The following is a 25,781-nucleotide window of genomic DNA, read 5'->3' as shown; positions in this document are numbered from 1 at the left end:
CAACAATTAGGGATAATCCAATATGACAAATATGATAGTTAAATAATGTAGCTATTAAAAATAAGACTGCATTTTGTAATATTCATGAGTTTATAGAAAATACTAAATTAAAAGATAGGTAGAAACTTAGATGCCAGTAATTTGGGAGAATGAGATGGGAGGATCACCTGAGCCCAGGATTTTGAAACCAGACTGGGCAACATAGTGAGACCCTATCTCTACAAAATATAAACAAACTAGTGAGCTTGCGTGCCTGTAGTCTCAGCTACTAGAGAGACTAAAGTGGTAGGATGGCTTCAGCCAGGAGGTTGACGCTACAGTTAGCTGAGATCCCACCAATGGACTCCAGCCTGTGCAACAGAGATCTTGTCTTGAAAGAAAAGAAGAAAAGAAAAAGGAAAACTTACATCAAGTTGAAGAATGCATTTTAAAAATCAGAAGGCCAAAACACTTTTATAGATGGAAGGAATCTTAAGATATCAATTTTCTCTCTATATGAGGAGAGGACCAAAGGGGTTTATGTACTTTGCTCCATGTTTTGTAAATGAATACATTTAGAAAAAGATCCAAGGGTATTCAAAATAAAAGTTTCTTTCAGTGTTCTTTATAACAGTAAGTTTCCCTACTACAATTACTAATTTCTTAAAGAATTATTAGACTCGGGCCAGGCGCGGTGGCTCACGCCTGTAATCCCAGCACTTTGGGAGGCCGAGGCGGGTGGATCACGAGGTCAAGAGATCGAGACCATCCTGGTCAACATGGTGAAACCCCATCTCTACTTAAAATACAAAAATTAGCTGGGCATGGTGGCGCACGCCTGTAGTCCCAGCTACTCGGGAGGCTGAGGCAGGAGAATTGCCTGAACCCAGGAGGCGGAGGTTGCGGTGAGCCGAGATCGCGCTATTGCACTCCAGCCTGGGTAACAAGAGCGAAACTCCGTCTCAAAAAAAAAAAAAAATCAATGTTCAGCCCATGTATTATAGTAAATTAAACATAGTCTGCCATCTATATATGTGGATTCAACCAACCATTGGTCAAAAGCACTTTTTTCAAATGACAAAGTTTTTATTAAACAGATTTTTTACTTATTATTACAGTATGACTATTTACATAGCACTTACATTGCATTAGGTATCATAAGTGATCTAGAGATAAGTATATGGGAGGATGTGATTAGGATATATGCAAATACTATATGCCATTTTATATAAGGGACCTGAGCATCTGTAAATTTTGGCACAGGAGTGGGTGGGTCCTGCAGCCAATCCCCCACAAATACTGAGGAACAACTGTACAGTTAAATAAGATGAAGTCAAAAAGAACAATGTAAAACACAGATAACAGATGAGAAATGAATATGATTCCCTAAGAATTTCTTTTCAATGATTTTTTTGAGACAGGGTTTTTGCTCTGTTGCCTAGACTGGAGTGTACTGGCATGAACACAGCCCACTGTAGCCTCAACTTCCAGGATTTTCAGGCTATCCTCTCATCTCAGTTGCCTGAGTAGTTGGGACCACAGGCATGTGTCATTATGCTCAGCTAATTTTAAATTTTTTGTAGAGAAGGGGGTCTCACTATGTTGCCCAGACTGGCCTTGAACTCCTGAGCTCAAGCAGTCTCCCACCACAGCCTCCCAAGTAGCTGGGATTAAAGGCATGCACCACGATGCTAGTCTAATTGGTTTTTTTCTGGTAGAGCCAGGATCTTGCCACGTTGCTCAGGCTAGTCTCAAACTCCTGGGGCTCAAGTGATCTTGTCACCTCAGCCTCCCAATCTGTTGGAATTATGGGAAAAATGCACCATGCCCAGCAGTGATAACCTTAAGAATAAAAATGGAAATCATACCAATATCTCCCAAAGGATATCCATCAACTTTAATTTTTTCCTCCAGTTATAACAATACAGGAGGAAATGAAAGCCCAAGGAAGTTAAATGTGTAGCCCAAACACAAAGACGAACAAAGTTATCTGAGTGTTATATGCTGTATTACCTTGTGCATGATTATCTTTCTCTGAGCAGGTTCAGCCATATCAATCATCTTTTGAACCACATAATTGGCATACTGGTCCTTCATCATGGTGTATAAGGCACTGTGAGGACCATCATTCTGGCAGCAAACCTCGTCAATCAGTAAAGCTCTCTCAGCACGGGAGGCATGAGTAACACACTTTTCTACTACATTGCTAAAAATTAAAGCAGATAAACAAAGCTTTGTTATTTTTTTCTTTACAGCAAAATTCTCTTGACTTTTGAAAGAATTTTCTCCAATGCATGATAAAACAGAAGTCAGGATGGGATTCTCTTGTCTTATGATTATTTTGTTCTTTTTTTTTGAGACAGAGTCTTGTTCTGTAACCCAGGTTGGAGTGCAGTGATGCTATCATGGCTCATTGCAGCCTTGACCTCCCTTGCTCAAGTGATTCTCCCACCTCAGCCTCCCTCAGAGCTGAGACTATAGACATGTCCCATGCCTGGATAATTTTTTGTATTTTTTTAGAGAAAGGATCTCCGCCTATGTTGCCCAGGCTGATCTCAAATTTCTCAGCTCAAGTGATCCTCCTGCCTCGACCTCCCAAAGTGCTCGGATAACACCTGTGAGACACTGCACCTGGCCAATTACTTTTATAACAGAAATTGGTATCACGGAACAACCTACATCATTTTGACATCCACAAGTTTAATTATAGGCCTCTTAAAATTGTACTTCAAAAAAAGGAAATCAGGTCATTAGAGTTGTGAGGCTTTCAAGAACACACACTAAATACATTTGCATGTCCGGTGTTGGGAAAAACTATTTTCCAAATACACATTTTATAAATAAACATATGTGGACAAAACAGATTTGTTATGTATATTTTTAAAAAAATAAAAGCAATGGGGTCAGGCGCGGTGGTTCATGCCTCTAATCCCAGCACTTTGGGAGGCCAAGGCAGGCCAATCACCTGAGGTCAGGAGTTCAAGACCAGCCTGGCCAACATGGTGAAGCCCTGTCTCTACTAAAAATACAAAATTAGGGCCGGGTGCGGTGGTTCATGCCTGTAATCCCAGCACTCTGGGAGGCCGAGACGGGTGGATCATGAGGTCAGGAGTTTGAGAACAGTTTGGCCAATATGGTGAAACCCCACCTCTACTAAAAAATACACAAAAATCAGCCAGGCATGGTGGTGAGTGCCTGTAGTCCCAGCTACTCGGGAGGCTGAGGCAGGAGAATTGCTGAAACCCGGGAGGGAGAGGTTGCAGTGAGCCGCGATCACGCCACTGGAACCCAGGAGGCAGAGGCTGTAGTGAGCCAGTGAGCTGAGATCATGCCACTGCACTGCAGCCTGGGTGACAGAGTGAGACACTGTCTCAAAAAAAAAAAAAAAAAAAAAAAAAAAAAAAAAAAAAAAAATTAGCTGGGTGTGGTGGTGTGTGCCTGTAATCCCAGCTACACAGGAGGCTGAGGCAGGAGAATAGCCTGAACCTGGGAGATGGAGGTTGCAGTGAGCCAAGACTGCACCAATGCACTCCAGCCTGGGCAAAATGCAAAACTCCATCTCAAATAATAAAAATAAAAGCAATGTTCTACAGATGTGTTTTAATGACACCAAAAAAAGACTACAGTTTAATGCTACATTCTATATGTATTTCTGTGATAACTAATAAAAGTCACTGAGATGAAAGCACTGACTCCTGGAATTAGAAAGTATGGGAATACCTGGCAAATTTGTGTTGACTCAGGGCTAAAACCTTTCCTCTGATCTCGGAAACAATTTTGCTCTTGTCTTCAGGTCGACCGTGCTCCAGTACATGCTGAATAACATAATTTCCGTACTGATCCTAAGGACAGATATTTAAAAATTACTTTTCCTAAGTCATTCCTTAAGAATGATGATGCTTTAAAGACATGTTAATAATTTTGGCTAAAAATCCAGTAGTATATAGTTAGGAGAATACAACAGGCTTTTGTCTCACTCTTTCTATAGTGTGTTTAATAACAAATTATATTTCTTTTAAAAATTAAAACAATTTCCAAAAATATATAAAAAATAAAAATATATAAATATTTCAAATTGTTAGGGAATTTATACCTGTACCAACTGCTCTGTATGTTGGTGGAGTTCTTCTAAGATAGGTAAGGTCTGTTCTGCAGTGCAATGCTCTAGGATGCGCTGAATTACTCTGCAGCCATAAGGATGAGTTGAAAGCACAAATACCTGAGGACAATTAGAAGAATTAAAATTTGTATTCTCTGACATTTTTAAGCAGTTTGTTGAAGCAGACTGGTTTTCTGAACAACAAACACCTTAAAGTAGTTTAAAATAGAAGGGTGATGAGCTCACATTTAATATGACTACCACCATGTTAGCAAAGACTGGAGAGTGAGGAGAGAGCACTCCATTTAGGAGCTGAAGATACTTTGATCAAAAGGAATCTAACCAGAGCACTGAAGTTATATAACGATGAGAATGAATGGGCAAAAAGAGAAAGGGTAGTTTAGCATTAAGAACTATTAATTACTATGTATTAGTTACAAATTGCTATGTATTTTCTGTCTTATTATACAGTCAGATATTCTCCAAACTTCCTTCCCTTCTCTGAGAAAACCTGAAAAACATTGTTGGGTGTAAATAAAAAATAATTCTACCAGTGATTACCTTTACTTCTTACAGTAATGTCATTAAACTCTTATTTCTGTTTTACAGCTTCAGAAAAATGAAGCTATCTACTGCCTGTGGAAAAGGAAGAAATTAATGTACATTTATTGTTTGTATCCTATTTTTGTATGCAAGTGCTGGGTATTATCTAGTGACTTATGAAAAATGTGTTGATATTCGAAATTCTAAAATAATGCCTGCTAACAAATTATAAGCCAAAACTCAAACATACTTGTCCCTTGAAAGCATCAATGATGAACTGCAGTGACTGTGGCTGAACACATTCGATACATTTTTGTACAACATGGTTTCCATTTTGATCTTTCACACATTTCAGCACATGACCATCCAGCTCCTTTACCATTTCACTCTGCAAAAGATAGGATGTTATTTAAATAATTACCTCAAATGAGAAAATATTAGTACATTTTAACTCAGTACTAAAAATTAAAAATCTCAGTGTATTTATCTCAGGATTAAAAATACTGAGATGAGAACAAAAATATATTCTAAAATATTGTTTCCTGTTTGTCAAGAGTTTAAATTTTTTCTCTTGTAGTATAATTAGCAGAAACCACAGAAAAGTGAAAATTACTAAAACATACGGCAGGATTATAGTATAAATGATGTATGTTGAAACAACCTAGTGATACTGAATTTGCTATATTTAAACTGTCTTCACCGTGTAAATCATCCAATAATATTTAGCAGGTGGTAACTAATATGACTAATTCAGAATTCTATACTTTTGCTTTACTTAGTATCACCTCCACCACCAAAGGAATTATTTTTAATGGCTGAGTGAGTTTATCAAGTACATAGAAAACGATAAGGAGTTGGCAACTATTTATGGGCTTTGTGATTTTTACATATTATCTCAATAATTCCCTAAGGGAAGAATTAACGTCGGACATCTTTGTTCTTTTTTAAAATGGTCTTATAATAACTTATGGCCAGGTGCGGTGGCTCACACTGGTAATCCTAGCACTTTGGGAGCCTGAGGTTGGCAGATCACCTGAGCTTAGGAGTTTGAGACCAGCCAGGGCAATATGGTGACACCCAGTTACTACCAAAAATACAAAAACTAGCCAGACGTGGTGGCGCATGCCTGTGGTCCCAGCTACTTGGGAGGTTGATGTGGGGATTGCTTGAGCCTGGGAGGTGGAGGTTGCAGTGAGTTGAGACCGTGCCACTGCATTTCAACCTGGGTGACACAGTGAGAGTCTGTCCCAAAACAAAACAAAAAAACTGTAAAACTTTATATAGCTTTTAATATTGATAAAATAATCTGGGTGCCTTATTAAAGCAATAAAAAATCGTATTGTGGAGAAATGGAGTATACATAGTCAATCTAAAGGCATTCTTATTTAAAATACCTTTCACCCAAAGGACTTTCAACTACATTTTGAAGTAACCATGGTGAATCCTGTTAAGTCAGGCTGTATTACAGATGTTTAATTTTATTTATTTATTATTATTTAATAGAGACGAGATTTCACCATGTTGGCCAGGCTGGTCTTGAACTCCTGACTTCAGGTGATCCGCCTGCCTTGGCCTCCCAAAGTGCTGGGATTACAGGTATGAGCCACCACGCCTGGCCAATACAGATGTTTAATTATGAACTAAAATCACTGGGTGCCATGGCTCACACCTGTAATCCCAGCCCTTTGGGAGGCTGGGATGGGCAGATCACCTGAGGCCAAGAGTTTGAGACCAGCCTGGCCTTCCTGGTGAAACCTCATCTCTACCCACCCCCCAAAAAATTAGCTAGTTGTGGTGGCTCATGCTCATGGTCCCAGCTACTCAGGCGGCTGAGGCATGAGAATCAACTGAACCTAGGAGGCAGAGGCTGTGGTGAGCTGGGATCGTGCCACTGTACTCCAGTCTGGGAGACAGAGTGGGAATCTGTCTCAACAAATAACTAAAATGAACTAAATTACAAAATAAAACATGCTTAAGAATCCAAAGGCCAGGTGTGGTGGCTCATGCCTGTAATGCCAGCACTCTGGGAGGCCGAGGTGGGCAGATCACAAGGTCAGCAGGTCAAGACCAGCCTGGCCAACAGGTTAAACTCCATCTCTACTGAAAACACAAAAATTAGCTGGGCATGGTAGCGCATGTCTGTAATCCCAGCTACTTGTGAGGCTGACGTAGGAGAATTGCTTGAACCTGGGAGGCAGAGGTTGCAGTAAGCCGAAATTGCCCCACATTCTAGCCTGGGCAACAGAGCAAGACTCTGTCAAAAACAAAACAAAACAAAACAAAACAAAAAAAATACTATTATCCAATAACAGTATCAACAAAGTCTTACTCCTAATGCTTTTATTTTTAAATATCAAAGACATTTAAAAAATATCTATACCAGTTAGAAACTTGTGGCAGAGAAGTTCTAACCTTTTAAATAATCAAATGTGTTAATATTTCTCCATTGTGACATATCTTCAAATTACTCTAAAACTCACATTTCCTCTGAAGAAATAATAGTATTTTCTCACAGATTTTTAATGCAGTGATGAATATATACACATATATAGCCATTCATATATATATATTACTATTTATTGGAATTTACTTTCATTGCATGAGTCAAAGACAATCTCTTTCGAAAATTAAACTACCATTACCTTTTGAGAAATAATTATTTCCTTCAGTCTTATGCTTTCATTGTAATACATAAATCAGGCAGTCAGAAAACAGTATTTATTTGGGGCTAAAAAATTTCTTATTAAAAGTCTGTTTAATCTTATACAATAACCCCACTAATTAATTAGTGTTGCTTCAAAGTGTATTTTAAAAATCTGGTGAATTTATCTTCATCCCCTACTCTCAATATTTTTGTGTATTTCAAATGATTTTAAGCATTATTTTGGTCAATTAGGGAAAAAAAAAAGTCCCAGGAGTACATGATTAGAATTGCATTATTCCTTTATTAATGAAAAATATTTAGATTTTCAATCCAATCACACAGAATATTTCTCATTTATGTGTTTTTTCCTCAAAAAATTATAAATTTGTTAAGAGAATTCTTAAGTTACTTTTCTGCTGGGTTATGTTTTTTAAAAAACATTTTCATATACATATAAACAAAACTGACATATAGTAAATGCTACTGGTTCTAAAAGTATTATTCTAACAGAAACATTAGACAGCATCAAAATAAACACTAGAAAATAGTAACATTCATTCTCACATTGTAGAAAATCATGTAAGCAAGTGGTAATAAAAACACATCATTTAGCATTCTGCTTGACACATAAGTGCCAAAATATCTTCATTTAGAAATTACTTTGTGACTTCTAATTAGTAATGTGCTATTTAGGACACAGTAACAATATTTTAATCTAGTTGTGAAAATATTTAAGTTATTTCACTTCAAGATTATTGTAAGATTAAACATGTAATAATTTAAAAATTGAATAAAATAATACAAAATTTTGTCTTAACTTACAATTACCTGCTGGTCAGATGAAATAGATTCTAATGCTTTCTGAATAACTCGGCAGCCATACATCTGCAAGGCTAAGGGTAGAACGTGACCACGAATACGAGTAGCCAGGGCTAATTTTTGATCCAGACTCCCAAACTGACAGAAAAGAATATTGCTTTGTTAAACCTAAGTTAGTGTTTATAGTCTATTCAATCTATTAGTAATTGTATAGGACAGGGGCTTTAAAGTAGAAGCTAATTAAGATAGACCAGAAGATGTTTGCAGTAGTAATTTTATTACTTTTTTTGGTTAAGTCTTATTAAATTTCCTTGTTACTAATATGTTAACCACCTTCTAAAGTAACACTCTTTTAAAGTGAACGCCTTCACAAACTCTTCATTTTAAACATGTAATTCTTTCCTAGCCATACGATGACCACCAAAACTCTCACTCAGATAATCAGCAAACTACATTCTGATGTGATTGAGATAAAAACCTGTGAACTCCAGCTACAACACAGATGTTTATATATTTAAACACTGGCCAAATTGTAAAGTAACACACATCTATAAATCCAAATAAAGACTATAGTGTTATTCATTAACTACTTCACCAAAGATTTACTACCAATGCTTTATATTGTCAAATATGAATTGGGATTAATAGCAAATTTCATTTAAAGTGGTTCATATGTTAACCTTTTTTTGTGACAAAGTATGTCGTTTTAACCATTTTTAGGTAGTTAATTCAGCAGCATTAATTATATTCACACTATTGTGCAACCACCATCACTATTTGTTTCCAAATCTTTTCCACAGCCTCAAACATAAATGGTAACTGTCTAAACCCTTCTTTCCCTAGGCCCAGTAAGCCCTAATCTACTTTATGCCACTATTAATTTGGTATTCTAGACATTTCATACTGGTAGATTACTATGTTTGTCCTTTTGTGTGTGGCTTATGTCACTTATTATTTTCAAGGTCCATGAATGTTGTACTATGTATCAGAACTTCATTACTTTTTATGGCTGAATAATATTCTATAATGCACATATATACCACCTGCATTTATCTATTCATCTGGTGATGGACACTTGGGTTGTTGCCACCTTTTGGCTATTGTGAATAATGATGCAATGAATACTGGTGTTCAAGTTCCTGTTTTCAATTCATTTGGATATACCCCTAAGAGCACAATTCTGGGTTGTATGGTAATTCAATATTTAATTTTGAGAAACTGCCACACTGTTTTCCACAGAAGCTACACCATTTTATATTTCCACGAGCAATTTATGAGGGCTTTAATTTCTCCATACCCTCATTTACATTTGTTATTTTCCCATTTTATGTTTTTTGATGACAGCCGTCTTAGTCGGTATAAAGTGCTATCTCACTGGGAGATTGACCTACATTTCTCTGATTAGTAAGGATGCTGAGCATCTTTTCATCGCCTATTTGGCCTTTCGTATTATTTTATATAGAGAAATGTCTATGCAACGCCTTTGTCCATTTGTCATTTGGGTTGTCTTTTTGTTGTTGACTTTTAGGTGTTCACTATACATTCTGGATAAAATCTTTACCAGATATATGATTTGCAAATATTTTATCCCGGGATTATCTTTTTTTATATGAAAACTACTTTACCCAACTTTCAGAGCTCTTCTCAGCATCAAGTATGCAGCTAAATGGGTGAATATACAAATATACATGCATCCTTACCTCAAAAAACTTCTGTATAACATAGTTGCCAAAAACATCAGTCATTAATTGATAGGCTGCCTGCAGAATTTCATTAAATACCATCTGTCGCTCAGCTGGAGTAGCTCTCTCTAGTTTTTGCTGTATGAATCTACAAGAGAAAAATATTTTAATATGACAATATGTCTTTTAATACTTTTACTTGAGTATTACACCTAACCCTTCCACATACATGTGCTGAAAGTTATTTCCAGAAATATTAGCATATTTTATATGGTAGACAGCTAACTTATAGCAAAAAGGACAAAAGTTATATAGCACTTCTTTATAACACCTTATCTACTAGACAGAGTGACAAAAAACCTGGATAAAAAGATGTTTAATCTTTCTTAGGTTGGTTTGATTTCATTATAATCAATTAAAAATTATATAAATCTTGCTGGTTATTCATTTATTTTTCATAATATACAATGTATTACTAAATATCTAACTTTTAGAACATAATAAAGGAAACCCTTAGAAATAAAATTCATCCAACATGAATGAATTCCTAACCAAACTAGCCATTCTGGCTGATACAAGGCTCATTTGTTACTCCAAAGGAACTGCCAACTACAAGGCATTGTTAAGCAATAACTTGCTTAACAACATTTTAACTGACAGGCACATAAACGATGGTGGTCCCATAAGATTACAATGGAGATAAATTGTTATGGGGTAGAAACTGTCATAACATCACAGTGCAATGTATTTATCAGGTATTCATGATGTGACATAAGCCTACTACACTGTCAGTTTATAAAAGTATAGTATGGCTGGGTGTAGTGGCTCACCTGAGGTCAGGAGTTTGAGACCAGCCTGGCCAACATGGTGAAACCTTGTCTCTACTAAAAATATAAAAATTAGTCGGGCATGGTGGCAGATGCCTGTAAGCCCAGCTACTCAGGAGATGGAGGAAGGAGAATCCTTGAACCCACAAGGTGGAAGTTGCAGTGAGATTGTGTCACTCTGCACTCCAGCCTGGGCAACCAAGAGACACTCCATCTCAGAAAAAAAAAAAGTATAGTACATATAATGCATACAGTGCATATTTGATAATAAACAACTAATTTACTGGTTTGTGTATTTAGTGTACTTTTTATTGTTATTTTACGTGTACTCCCCTCTACTTATTTAAAAAAAAAAAAGTAAAACATCCTCAGGCACATCCTTCAGAAGGTATTGAAGAAAAAGGCACTGTCATAGGAGATGACAACTCCATGGGTGTTGCTGCTAAAGATCTCCAAGTGGAATAAGACATGGAGTTAGATGAGAGTGATACTGATGATATTTATTCTTTATAGGCGAATGTGTGCATTTGTCTCTTAGTTCTTTTTTTTTTGAGACGGAGTTTCACTCATGTTACCCAGGCTGGAGTGCAATGGCGCGATCTCGGCTCACCGCAACCTCCGCCTCCTGGGTTCAGGCAATTCTCCTGCCTCAGCCTCCTGAGTAGCTGGGATTACAGGCACGCGCCACCATGCCCAGCTAATGTTTTGCATTTTTAGTAGAGACGGGGTTTCACCATGTTGACCAGGATGGTCTCGATCTCTTGACCTTGTGATCCACCCGCCTCGGCCTCCCAAAGTGCTGGGATTACAGGCTTGAGCCACCGCGCCCGGTTGTCTCTTAGTTCTTAACAAAAAGTTTTAAAAATCTGTAAACAGCCGGGCGTGGTGGATCACCTGAGGTCAGGAGTTCAAGACCAGCCTTGCCATCATGGTGAAACCCCATCTTTAAAAAAAAAAAAAAAAAAAAAAATCTGTAAACAAAAAAATCTTATAGAATAAGGATATAAAGGAAATATTTTTGAATAGCTGTATGTACAATGTGTTTCTGTTCTAAGTTAAGTGTTATTACGAGAGTAAGTTAAAAAAAATTAAAAAGTTCAGAGGTTACAGTAAACTCAGCCTGGGCAACATAGTGAGATCTTGTCTCTACAAAAAAATTTTAAATAATTAGCCAGGTGTGACGGTAAGTGCCTGTAGTCCCAGCAAGTTGGGAGGCTTAGCTGGGAGGACTGCTTGAGCCCAGGAGATTGAGGTTGTAGTGAGTGATCATCATGCCACTGTATTCCAGCCTAGGGAACAGAGTAAGACCCTGTTTCAAAGAGGGGAAAAGTTACATTAAGGTTAATTTATTACTGAAGAAAAAAAGTTTTAAATTAATTCTGTGTGGCTGAAGTGTATAGTGTTTATAGTCTAGAGTAGTGTATGGTAATGTCCTATGCCTTTACATATACTCACAGCTCACTCACTGACTTATCTGGAGCAACTTTCAGTCCTGCAAGCTCCATTCATGGTAAGTACCCTACACAGGCATGTGATTTTTTAATCTTTTATACTATAGTTTTGTTGTATCTCTTCTATTGTTTATTATGCTTAGGTATACAAATATTATTATGTTACAAATGCCTACATTATTCAGTCCGGTAATATGCTGTACAGATTTGTAGCCTAGGCGTAGATGTGTAGCAGGCTATGTCATCTAGGTTTGTATAGGTACACTCTATGATGTTCACAAAACAACATGTTTTCTAGAATGTATCCCCATCATTAAGTGATGCATGACTACAGGGAGATAACATTTGTATGCCATCTAACCTAAAATGACTTTTAAAAACTTCAGGTTTATCTTAAAGCTACAAAAACAGAAAATATCTTAAATTTACTAAATGTGTTACAATTCTACTTTCCTTTCCAAGCTATCTTGAGAATGTTAATTCAGATGTATCTCTCATGCATTACATCTGTTTTAATGTAAAAAGGTACCAAGTTTTCCTATAACAAATGTGAAATATTTTGATCTAAGCCGAGTCACACTTGAATACCAACCTATAAAGCAATACAAAGGCATTTAACATGTTTGCCATGTTTTTTAAACATACCACGAGGGACACTTAAGCCCACAAATGTAATCAGAGCTGATGTAATAAAAATAACCCAACGAAGGGGTCCCTGCTATATTCTCATCATAACAATATTCTCACTGTAAAAAACTGGAAAACTATAAAAAATAAAAACCTGCGTTTCTATAATTTATCTTAACATGAAAGAAAAACCACATAATCCATACTGAATTTTAGCTCTTAAAAGCTTCCAACTTTAATGCAGACTAGGAAAAATTTAAGCTTTTATAAGGTAGCAATTTCCAAAGCAAAAATGAAGTGAGAAATATCATGATCACCCACCTAGAACCATGCTGGTCTTGAGAAAATTCAACTATATGTCCAATCAAGTCTCTAAGTTGAAGGTTTGGGAAGCGGTTGTTTCTGAAATCTTCCAATAGCCTACTGCGGCCAGAAGGCATAATATCAGACCTATTATACCGAAGCCGAGAAGGTGGAAAGAGCTGGCTGCTGGAGCTAAATAGACTGGAAGTGCTTGATGCACTTCGATATTTTGCTTCTGCTCCAGGTGCTGCAGAGATATATCGACCACTACCATTTGTCAGTCCTCCTACAACAAAGCAGCTATGGTCAGCAAGTATTTCTAACAAAGTTATTCTTCAAATAAAAGTTATTTCACTGATGAATTCAGTCAATAAAGAAATATCCTCCCCCACCCCAACTAATTCCTATTTGTTATGACAGAAAATTAAAATTGGAGAGGAAAATCTCACCCATATACTTCATGTATGTGGCTATAAAGACTAGAAAACATGAGAAAAATAAATGTGTATTTGTTCTTTAGCAGTTTAAAACTCAATTATATAATCTAGTGTCATATGCACTCTTATCAATGCTGCCTAAACCACCAACAAAGTTTTAAGTTACATTAACAAGCAAGTTTAATTGCTAGCAAACTTACATTTTAAGCCACTGAAAGAGACTGAAGTTAATTCGCATTATTAACAGAATAACACTGAGTGTTAAATCTGTACTTTTTGCATTCAGTCATATAAACTTTTTTTTTTTTTGAGACGGAGTTTCACTCTTGTTACCCAGGCTGGAGTGCAATGGCGCAATCTCGGCTCACCGCAACCTCCGCCTCCCGGGTTCAGGCAATTCTCCTGCCTCAGCCTCCTGAGTAGCTGGGATTACAGGCACGTGCCACCATGCCCAGCTAATTTTTTGTATTTTTTTAGTAGAGACGGGGTTTCACCATGTTGACCAGGATGGTCTCGATCTCTTGACCTCGTGATCCACCCGCCTTTGCCTCCCAAAGTGCTGGGATTACAGGCTTGAGCCACCGCGCCCGGCCTCAGTCATATAAACTTCTATGTAAAGATAAACCAATTCTTAAACGACTGATGGTATGAACTTTAAAAAGGCACAATATTAGGTCATAAATCTAAATTATACACTATTTTAAGACTTTAAAATTTTTATTAAAAATATTTGACATAAGGCTGGGCGTGGTGGCTCATGCCTGTAATCCCAGCACTTTGGGAGGTCAAGGTGGGCGGATCATGAGGTCAGGAGTCCGAGACCAGCCTGGCCAACATGATGAAACCCTGTCTCTACTAAAAATACAAAAATTAGCTGGGTATGGTGGCACCCGCCTGTAATCCCAGCTACTCGGGAGGCTGAGGCAAGAGAACTGCTTGAACCTGGGAGGTGGAGGTAGCGGTGAGCCAAGATCACACCACTGCACTCCAGCCTGGGTGACAGAGGAACACTGTCTCAGAGAAAATAAAAATATCTGACATAAATCCACTATTTCACAAACAATAGTATTAATAAACAGCAGTTAATATTCCTAGAGCCTTATCATTGACAACAGATGAATAAAAAGCATCTTTATCTTATGTTCCATTACAAGAAAGAAAATCAAAGAGCAGTCAATAGAAATAAAAATAAATACACGCAGGATTTATTTTTATATAATAATTAACCGTTTAAAAGTACTTGACAGTGTCCTTTTAAAAAAGAAAAATGTATAGCTAGTTGTAAAATATAGATTTAGTACTTCAGAAAAACAAAATCCACTACCAGCATCATCCTATTATTATATGCAACCTCTTTGCAGAGTAGTACTACACATACAATCCAGGCCACAGGGTAGAGATGATTCCCAAGGACACACTGTCAGTGCAAAGCTATACGGAGGTATTAAAGGCCAAAAAGAACTATAAGGACAGGGAGCAGTAAAAAAAATTAAATCCTGGAGGGTAAATTCCTCTTTTACTTTCTGACCCTACTATCCTAGCTTTACTTTTCTTCACTGAACTTCCCATTACACAGCATATTATGCATTTATTTATTTGAATCCCCAGCCCCTTCTCCAATGCAAGAGCCATAAAACTATATTAACCCACATGCTAGCTACCTGGAGCCTAGAACAATGTCTGGCAGACAGCAAGTGGTTGTACAACAAATATTTCCTGAATAGTATCTAGAGGGCACATTTTTTTGTAGCATCAACTGCCTAAGGTTTAGTTCTCGAATATCTCATTAAAAGTGTAATTTAACAAGCTATCTTAGACACCAAAATCACTAAGATCAAATTTTTGTTTGGTCCAGTTATACATAACTTTCTCAGCACCCCTGTATGATATTCAAAATGTTCAAGAGTTCAGTGTTTTAATAGTGTCTCCCTACTTCAAGCCCTTCCACTTCCATTCTTTGTTTATTAGTTCCAACTGTTCATAACAGTAACTGATCATTAGCCCATCTGCTTCTTTATAATTGGGTCCTTATCACATCCTGCACAGTCAATGGGTTTTCTCTAGCATCCTTGCCCTTTTTTTTTCTTTTTTTTTACTGTGTTTCAGAAGTTGTATCCTTGCCCTTTTTGAAGGGCAAGGGTGCTTTGCTTATCATTCCAATCTGGTTAATTTTTTTTTCTTCATTAGCTGTCTTTAAGATTCACCAGTCTGTTTTTATACATATCAACTGTATTTTTTCTTTCCAAGTCTATTTCGATGATGTCACTTTATGGTAAAGACCTACAGCATCCTGATAAGAGTATATGCTCCAAAATCTTTAACCTAGTTTTTAAGTCATTACTCCACACCTATTTTCGCACAAATTTCTTAGTAGTACCATAACTGTTCATACCCCCCACTGTATGTATTCATTACTATTTCTCATCATTAGCTCAAACTTCTCCTTAACGCATTAAAGGTTTTCGACACCAAATTCTAAATACGTACTCACCCCAGGAAATGACGAAGCTGGTTTTATTTGGTACTTGCCAAATATCCTGCCAATAAGCAACAGGAATTTCTCCCATATCTAGGTATTACTTGATTTATCACTTCCTAACAGCAGCTGCGCACATGGCATACAATATCTGTCTAATAATACTACACTGCCTTTGATTTTTAAAAATCTTAGACGTTCAGTTCTAGAAGACTAAGTGGTCTTCTCCTATATGAAATTCGCAAATCTGGCCAAGCGTGGTGGTTCACGCCTATAATCCCAGTACTTTTGGGAGGCTGAGGTGGGCGTATCGCTTGAGGTCAGGAGTCTGATACCAGCTTGGCCAACATGGCAAAACCCCATCTCTACAAAAAATACAAAAATTAGCCAGTGTGGTGGTGTGTGCCTGTAGTCCTGGCTACTTGGGAAGGCTGAGGTGGGAGGACTGGTTGAATCCGGGAGGCAGAGGTTGCAGTGAGATGAGACTGCACCACTACACTCCAGCCTGGACAACAGGCTGTTTCAAGAAAAAGAAAAAAAAAAAAAAAAAGGAAAAGAAAAAATATTATTCTCCAAACTCTAATTCACTGAAAGGATAAGGTATCACAAATTAATTTCACCCAGGGCAGGATACTTTCTGTCTCTTACAAATTAATTAAATAAATGTGTAAAACACAATTTATAACATATACTAGACATTTTAAATTTGGTTGTCTAAATATTGGAAGCAGGTCATCTAAAATGTCTGGAGATTGAGGGACATTCTATACAACAGGCCTACACCCTTCGAAAATGTCAAGGTGATAAAAAACAGAAACAGTTCAAGATTAAAGAAGTGATGAGAGTAATCTATGATCCTCAATTTGACAATGGGCCCCCAAATCAATTTTCTTTTCTCTTATAAAGGTAATCAGTGAGATAAGTAGCAAAGTTTGAATAAAGCTGGCTTCTTTGATTAGTGGTTTATCAGTGTTAATTTCCTGACTTCAATAATTGTGGTTACATGAAAACATATCCTTATTGTCAAGGAACATACAATGACATATTTTTAAGTAAGAGACATCATGCCTGCAACTTCCTTTTTTCTTTTTTTGTTGAGACAGGGTCTCACTCTATCACCCAGGATGGAGTGCAGTAATATTGGCTCACTACAACCTTCCCTTTCAGGGTTCAAGCAATTCTCCTGCCTCAGCCTCCCAAGTAGCTGGGATTACAGGCGCGCACTACCACATCCAGCTAATTTTTGTATTTTTTTTTAGTAGAGACAGGGTTTTACCATGTTGGCCAGGCTGGTCTCAAACTCCTGACCTCAAGTGATGCGCCTGCCTTGGCCTTCCAAAGTGCTGAGATTACAGAGGTGAGCCACCACGCCGGCCCGCTTGCAACTTCCTTTCAAAAGTAAACCTAAATTGTGTTGTGAGTGAGGGAAAGAGAGAGAAAGAGAATCGTAAAGCCAGTGTGATCAAAGTATTAACCTCTGGAAAAATGTGAGTGAAGGGTATAGTTTTGCAATTTTCCCATTAGTTTCAAATTATCCCAGAATTAGTTAAAAACAAGCACACAAACAGATCATCCATATTCATACTTCTGCTGCTGGTAGTCTAAAAGCAGCTATGTTCTACACCGAAGGTATATAAGGTCTTTTCATGTCATCATTCAGTCCCCACTACCATTCATGACTGCTTAATCACTATCTGCCTAAGAGTGCATATAGGATATGGAGATCAGTACTGTAACTGCACAGATGAGATCACTATGATCCAAAAGGCATGGGACATGCAGCTAGTCAGCCAGGACCCTTAGGCCAGAGCTTATCTCATATAACAGTGTACCAATCTTCTGTGTTATTTACATCTTTCATGTTCATTCATGAGAACTTTAAAGGCAAACACTATTTTATTAGTAGACATAACATGATTTTACAGGTTTTCATAATTTCTCTAAGAAGTCTGTTTTAGAATCCTTCCCTATTAAGCATCAGAAGTCAAAAAGATTATTAAAAAATACAATCGTCTTTCAGTACACATGAAGAATTGGTTCCATGACCCACACAAGACACCAAAAATCTGTGGGAGCTGAACTACAGCGGTGTGGCTCCATGTAACCTACAGATATGAAAGGCAGGACCTCCTTATCTACAGGTTCTGCATCCTAAGCCTCCTATCCAAGGATGCAGAATCTGTGAAGATAAGGCAAGGCCCTTTGCAAGGGAATGGGGTGGGGGTAGACAGGCAATGTAAGTGAAACCACCACAAAATAAATAAATCTGACTAGCCTTCACTTTTCATTACTTTCTACCTTCTGGGATTGGAATGATAACTACTCAATCTATCAGACCTGTATATTCTTTTAAGAATACAGAATCCTGACCCTTACTTAAAACATACTGAATTATTCCTTCTGGATAAATTAAAAAAAAAAAAAATCTACCTGAAGGATATTCTGATAGAAGAGTATGGGGACTAATTAGAATCAAAATAAGGTAACACTTCATTTTACAACAAATTTTCAACTACTAACTGCAAAATAAAAATGAAAATAAATATGCCCCGCACAGTGGCTCAGGCCTGTCATCCCAGCAGTTTGGGAGGCTGAGGCGGGCAGATCACTTGAGGTTAGGAGTTCTAGACCAGCCTGACAAATATGGTGAAACCCCGTCTTCACTAAAAATATTTAAAAATAAATTAGCTGGGTCTGGTGGCGCACTCCTGTAGTCTCAGCTACTCAGGAGGCTGAGACAGAACTGCTTGAACCCAGGAAGCAGAGGTTATAGTGAGCAGAGATTGCGCCACTGTACTCCTCCTTGGGTGAAAGAGCAAGACCCTGTCTCAAAAAAAAAAAAAAAAGAAAAAGAAAAAGTAAGAAAATAAGTAGGTTTTGGGTCCTGAAAAGTATACAGCTACACATAGCCTACTAGGTCAGAGTCTGTTTCAGAAGCCAAGGCTCTGGAAATTGCAATAAATGGAAAGATGATAGCTGCAGTAGGCAAATAATCCAAGATACAGGAGTAGTAGCTGGGAACATCTAAAATGAGGACAGAGTGTTTTACAGCATTTAACTACTTCTCCATAAAGAGGTCAACTTAGTACTTTTAGTTCAGTATTTTCTGATTACTTTTCAAAAGTATCTGCATGTTGCTTGGCTTTAGTGGGAAAACCTAAAGTTGAGAAGTGGGGGAAAAGACAGAGCAGTGCTTCTCAATAAGCACACGAATCATCTTGGGATCCTGATTATATGTTTCTACATTCTCATAGTCGATACTACATGTTAGTCCTTGAGGGTCCATGGCATAATAGTAATTTGTTATTTTGCTGAAAAAGAAGGAGGCAACTATCTGTGAGCCTAGCTCACCTTATTATCTGCACATTAATATGGTCCTGCATACAGCAACTTTTTAAAAGGTAGCTACCATTTGTTGAAGATTTTGTGTTGGATACTGTGATATGCAAATTTTGCATAAAATGCTGTACTGTGTTGTGGCCTCCAAATCAGTTTTTATAAATGCTGTAAGCCATCCAATTGAGGAAAAAATTTGTTCTATTAGGTGGCTCAAAGTTCTTCCAGCTTCTACCCCATTACTCAACTGGCTAAGACTTTGGATTCAGAGCTGGAAATCAGAGAACAAATGGGATGAAGATCTCCCACTAACAATATGTTCAAGTTTTAAACTCCCTGTACCTGTGAATGTGATCTTCTTTGGGAAAAGGGTATTTGTAAATATAAGCAAGTTAAAATTGGATCAGGATGGGTTCTCATCCAATGAGTGGCATTCTTATAAGAAATGGAAAATTTAGAGATGCATGAGAAGAATGCCATGTGATGAAGGACACTGATATTAGAGTGATGTATCTACAAGCCAAGGAACATCAAAGGTGGCCAGCAACCACCAAAACCTAGGAAGAGCCAGAAAGGTTGCCCTCTAGATCCTTTGGAGCATGGTCCTGTTGACATCTTGATTTCAGATGTACAGACTTTAGAGCTGAGTGGAATAAATTTTTATTGTTTGAAGTCACCTAGTTGTAGTAATTTGTTACAGCAGTCCTAGGAAATGAATGCAAATGTCACCCTGTTTTTTTAATTCAAGAAAATCAACAATATATTAGCTGGAATACTTAATGTCATATACATTTAATATAGTTCATCCACACAGAGTGAATGCTGAAATAAAAATATTTAACAGAAGTTGCAAGAAGACAGTATTTCTTTCCAGATTAATATATAAATGGCTCAAATGTATGGGGCATTTTCATTTTTTTCCCTCCGAACTTAATTTTTTTGGTATGTCTACTGTATTTAAATTATGAATCTTTTTTTATGCTTCTGAAATGTGGCAGGTGCTTACACTATTATTTTATGACACATTATCTGTAACACTGCTGTATGAGAATGTCATCCTCTTAGTAGCCTATGAGGCAGATATATCTCCATTTTACTTGTGAGACAACAGCTTAGAGAAGCTAAATAACTTATCCAAGGAAGCACAGCTAATAATTAGGCTGAATTTTTGTTTTTACCATTATATCTAAAAAATTCATGTAAATTTGTCAGTCATACTCTGTTGTGCCTCCTAGAGAAAGTTTAATCCCCCATGCCATTCTTAAGTCGGCAAGCTGACTGAAGCTACATGAGGTATAAACTGAATAAAATTTTAATAATTATTATTAACTATATACTTGCCATATAAAGACATAAAAATTTTACTGGAGGAAAGACTAAGGCTACAATGAGTTTAAAAAAATAATGTGGGCATATTTAAAAGTATCTTTCCATATCGTTTTAATAGGTTAATATAAAAACATAAACATGTCAAATGTACTACCTTAAAAATTGTTAATTTTATAACAATATGCAAACAAACATTAGATGCAAATGACAAGCCAAGTGTTCTAAAATACAAAATAAAAATCTGTTGTTTCCATTTCTATTGCATGTGATTCTTTTCTATAAGCAATTTTTAAAACTCTTACCTTTTATCATAGTCTCTACTGGTTAAACTTAAAAAAATAAAGGTAAAGGCAGACTATCACCACAGAAGGTATTTAATAAACTTCCCTCATTCATCAAGGAGCATTTAAACAGACTTAAGTGTTAACATACAAACCACATAGTCTTCAGACTAGTTATGACATCATTTCCATCAATAATGCACTGTCAATTTCCATCACACTATCAAAAGGGGGTAACGTAGAGTTTAAAAAATTGCCCTAATTTTTTATCTTTAGTGAAAACCACCTCCTCTTGTGACAGATGGACATGAAAGCATTTTTAAAAAACTTACCCCTAACCCTGCAAAAGACTATAGTAGCGTGAGTTTGACTGGCCTAATAGGAACCTGTTGACTTTTCTCTGCATATGTCAAACAATCCTGTCAGATTTGACCTAAATTCTTTCCTTTGGTTAACACATTTGGTAGTAAGTTAACAAACGAGCAAGCCGTATCTGAATTTCCTTTTAAATATTCCAGCTGAGATTTCATGGCCAGTTGCCTTTCTGATTAAGAGTGAAGAAAAATGATAGGAACTGGGATATTTTTTTCTTAAGGCATAATTACAAAGGATTTATGCAATCTTAAAAGCTTGCTTCACAAGTTATGAATACTGGGATAAATTCTGATCCTATGCAAACATTATGGGCAGATTTGTTCTCTCTCTTGATGGGGTCATTGTGGTGGTGGGAAGAGGGCTGAAGAACTGGGAAAGTAAAAAACAGAAAACACACGCACACGCGCGCACACACACACACACACACACACACACACACACACACAACAACAACTCCACAACTGACTGTCGAAACTTTGCTTTCATGGTGCAATATTCTAAAGGTATGATCCTGGCACACTGAACAAAGAAAACATTGATGGAGAACAGCCAAATAATGCTTTAAAGTACTAATCTACATAGAATACAAAGTATTTTTTAAAAAGGAAGTATCCTTACTCAATTCATTGATAAAGAAACAAAACCACTCAAATTCAATTACCCAAACATTAAATGAAATCTGAGAATTTTTAGTTGTAGAAAAAGGCCTGGGCTTTCTTGCTTCTAATCTAGTGGAGAAACTAAACCTAGCCACAATTCTATTATAATCCAATCTGTGCCAACTTTGGTTCAAAAAACCCGTAAAGGAAAGTAATTCCAATGGAATCACTATGTTTCTATAGAATAGGATTATTCAATAAAGTGAAATAAGAACAGTACAATCATTATATTGTAACTGCTGTTTTTGTCTGTATTTACCATATAACTACAAATTCAATGACAATGAATAAGGATGGTGTTTTCTTCTCCTAGTCAAGCAGAGGCTGGCTTCAGTATTGTATTGAACATAGGTATTCAATACTGAATTAGTAAGTAAAAATTTTAATCACATAAAAATTCTAAAAAGGAGGCTGATAAAAGTATAGAAAAATAGCAATTACTTTCAGTAATTAGAAATAAAAATAAAACATGCTATACAATATTTTAAAATATTACAAATAACATTTTTTTTTTTTGAGACAGGGTCTTGCTCTATCACCCAGGCTAGAATGAAGTGACATGATGTCGTCTTACTGAAACCTCCGTCTCCTGGGCTCAAGTGATCCTCCTGCTTTAGCTTGTCAAGTAGCTGGGACTCCAGGCACATGCCACCCCACCTGGCTAATTTTTATATTTTTAATACAGACAGGGTTTCACCACATTGTGCAGGCTGGTCTCTAACTCCTGAGCTCAAGCAATCCTCCTGCCTAAGCCTCCCAAGGGCTGGGATTACAGATGTGAGCCACTGTGCCTAAGATTCTTATCTGATCAGCTTTAACTTAAAATTAGTAATGAAATATTTAAAAGACCCTTAAAGTAAACAGCATCTAATTTGGATTAAGGTCAATTGTTAGCAAGTAAAAACCACAAAGAAGCCAATATACTAACATTCAAACTCACTTTTTTCACAAAGTCTCAATGGTTAAATTATATTTTACTTACAATTTTATAAAAAGTTTACAAAGGTTTAAAACACAGGAAACATGGTCCTTTTAATTTATTCAGATAGGTATTGGAAATAAAAGCATCCTGGCCAGGTGTGGTGGCTCACGTCTGTAATCCCAACACTTTGAGAGACCATGGCAGGCGGATCACCTGAGGTCAGGGGTTCGAGACCAGCCTGACCAGGTTTCACAGCCTGGTGAAACCTTATCTCTACTAAAAATACAAGAATTCACAAGGTGTTGTGGCAGGCACCTGTAATCCCTGCTAGTCAGAAGGCTAAGTAAGGCAGGAGAATAGCTTGAATCCAGGAGGTGGAGGTGGAGGTTGCAGTGAGCCAAAATTGTGCCACTGCACTACAGCCTGGGCGACAGAGCAAGACTCCATCTCAAAAATAAATAAATAAATAAATAAGCAAGCAAGCAAGCATCCTTTGAGAAGCAGTACAACATCTGGAATAAGCCTGATAAACAAGGGCTCAAAATTTTGGTTCTGCCTCTTACTAACTTCCTAAGTGTAAGTCACGTAATTTTTTTTGAGAATAAAGCATGTTTGTGTACATATGTATGTGTGGCGTGAAACAGAAGTCATCAAAGTTCATTCCCCCTCATTTGGATATTCAACTACTCCAGCCCAAGTCACTGAAACAGCCATTCTTTTCATATACACTAGAGTGGCAACTTGGTCATTTAGGGATCTAAATGAGAAGGTCTATTTCTGGATGCACTACTCTGTTCCACTGTTCTATTTATCTATACTTGTGCCAATACCACAGTTTTAGTTATTGTAGCTTTTTAAGATCTAGTATCTGGCAGTATTAAGTTTTCTAACTTTGCTTTTCAAAACTGTCTTCACTACTTTGGGGTCTGCTTTTCCATTTTCATTTATCCATCAGCTTATCAATTTCTTTTTAAAACCTTAACTAATTTTGTTGATAGCATTCAATCTTTAGACCAACTAGAAGAAAGGTGGTATCTTTTTTTTTTTTTTTTTTTTTTTTTTTTTGAGACGGAGTTTCGCTCTTGTTACCCAGGCTGGAGTGCAATGGCGCGATCTCGGCTCACCGCAACCTCCGCCTCCTGGGTTCAGGCAATTCTCCTGCCTCAACCTCCTGAGTAGCTAGGATTACAGGCACGTGCCACCATGCCCAGCTAATTTTTTGTATTTTTAGTAGAGACAGGGTTTCACCATGTTGACCAGGATGGTCTCGATCTCTTGACCTCGTGATCCACCCGCCTCGGCCTCCCAAAGTGCTGGGATTACAGGCTTGAGCCACCGCGCCCGGCCCGAAAGGTGGTATCTTTATAACAGGGAGTCTTTCAAACTAAAATACAGTGTGTCTTTCCATTTATTTAAGTCATCTTTAATTTCTATCAGCATTTTTGGTTTATAATGTAAAAGATCCTGCCCTTCTTCCATTGGATCTATTCCTAAGTATATCACAACAAAACCAACTCCAGTGAAAATATTCCCTACATATAAGATACAATTTTTCAATGCCATCCCAAGAGATATATGCTACTTTAATTTTTATGTTATTTGGCTAACACTGAAAACCTCTCATGAAGCACATCTGCCTGTATTTTAAAAGCTACGTTTTGATCCTTAGGGTACCTTATACGCATGGTGGGATGATGTAAATTAGAGGTGAATTCTTGGTAGATTAAAAGAATTTTAAAAATAATCTCTACCAGCTTTTAGCAGTAACTAGAAATTATTTCAATTCAGTGTCTCCATGTGGAGGCTACTGAAAATTTCAGTGAGACAAAACTATTTTTGCGTTGACTATACAAAGTATAACATCTGGCTGCCAGGGATTTAATGCCAATAGAACCCCCACAATCATTATGACAAGCAAAAACTGTTGCCGCACATTTGCAAACTGTTCAAATCCTTGTGAAGTCTACCAGGCACTTTAAACAAGTGCCCTGAGTGATCCTGATGCCAAAACACAGGATCAGATCAAGTATTTTCTAGTCCTAAGTTTGTGATTATCTTAGCTAAGTAAATTAACTGGTGAAAACCTTCTCAGACATTAGAACCACAATGACACTGATAATGTTATTAAAGGATAACAAATAAAACATTAGTGACCCAAAACAAGTACAACCAAGATCAAGACATTTTTATGCAGAAAACCAAAACATCACAAATTCTTCCATACAACTAGTAATTTCTTCATATTTCCTACTCATCACCAAATAAACTACTTCTAGGCCTACCAAAGGGTTGTAGCTGCTTTTCAATTTATATTACCATGAGAACCTGTAAGATTCTGATGAGAGTAGAGTGTGCAGCTCTATGCACAGTCTCTAAATTGCCTGCCTAAGATTAACAAATATTTTTATTTTAGGGAATACATAATATATGTGCTTAGACAAGCATTTTTATCTAAATCTCAAGAATAACTAAACTGAGAAAGGAACCTAAAAAGCTGGTAATCCCATACATACTTTAACAACAACAAAAAAAGCATTAACTTACACCGTAATGAGGTGATCATTAGATTCTCAGAGGCTAATTACAGTAAGTTGTTTATATACTTTGGAAAATTGTTCAGTTCCCTAAAGAATAGCATAACGGAAGCCGGGCGCGGTGGCTCAAGCCTGTAATCCCAGCACTTTGGGAGGCCGAGGCGGGTGGATCACGAGGTCAAGAGATCGAGACCATCCTGGTCAACATGGTGAAACCCCGTCTCTACTAAAAATACAAAACATTAGCTGGGCATGGTGGCGCATGCCTGTAATCCCAGCTACTCAGAAGGCTGAGGCAGGAGAATTGCCTGAACCCAGGAGACGGAGGTTGCGGTGAGCCGAGATCGCGCCATTGCACTCCAGCCTGGGTAACAAGAGCGAAACTCCATCTCAAAAAAAAAAAAAAAAAAAAAAAAAAGAATAGCATAACGGAAAAAGGAAGAATAGTATTACCAGTC

The 25,781-nt window shown here is 37.2% G+C and overlaps 1 protein-coding gene and 1 long non-coding RNA gene across 26 annotated transcripts in view; one reads left to right on the top strand and one right to left on the bottom strand.

The window, feature by feature from the left end:
• PUM2 (pumilio RNA binding family member 2) overlaps window positions 1–25,781 on the bottom strand; it is a 107,023-nt gene that overhangs the window by 3,349 nt on the left and 77,893 nt on the right. For 14 of the 25 annotated variants that reach the window (XM_032294030.1, XM_032294025.1, XM_032294018.1 and 11 more), the window contains 7 exons: window positions 12,993–13,260; window positions 9,785–9,914; window positions 8,088–8,222; window positions 4,872–5,009; window positions 4,073–4,198; window positions 3,700–3,821; window positions 1,993–2,185 (listed from right to left, as the gene is read on the bottom strand). In XM_032294030.1, coding sequence (XP_032149921.1) covers window positions 1,993–2,185; window positions 3,700–3,821; window positions 4,073–4,198; window positions 4,872–5,009; window positions 8,088–8,222; window positions 9,785–9,914; window positions 12,993–13,260 — 1,112 coding nt within the window. The remainder of the gene's footprint in view (window positions 1–1,992; window positions 2,186–3,699; window positions 3,822–4,072; window positions 4,199–4,871; window positions 5,010–8,087; window positions 8,223–9,784; window positions 9,915–12,992; window positions 13,261–25,781) is intronic. The other 11 variants (XM_032294034.1, XM_032294033.1, XM_032294021.1 and 8 more) reach the window with 2 other exon arrangements.
• On the top strand, window positions 1,233–25,469 carry LOC116561977. The gene is made up of 3 exons (XR_004273692.1): window positions 1,233–1,311; window positions 7,854–7,855; window positions 25,436–25,469. It is a non-coding gene; the product is annotated as an uncharacterized LOC116561977 (long non-coding RNA).

This window comes from Sapajus apella, unplaced genomic scaffold (assembly GCF_009761245.1).
Source record: "Sapajus apella isolate SASKATOON/1434 unplaced genomic scaffold, GSC_monkey_1.0 scaffold31, whole genome shotgun sequence".
NCBI classification, from domain to species: domain Eukaryota; kingdom Metazoa; phylum Chordata; class Mammalia; order Primates; family Cebidae; genus Sapajus; species Sapajus apella.
The sequence above is the reverse complement of the archived record's forward strand: the minus strand, read 5'-3'. Positions and strand labels throughout refer to the sequence as shown.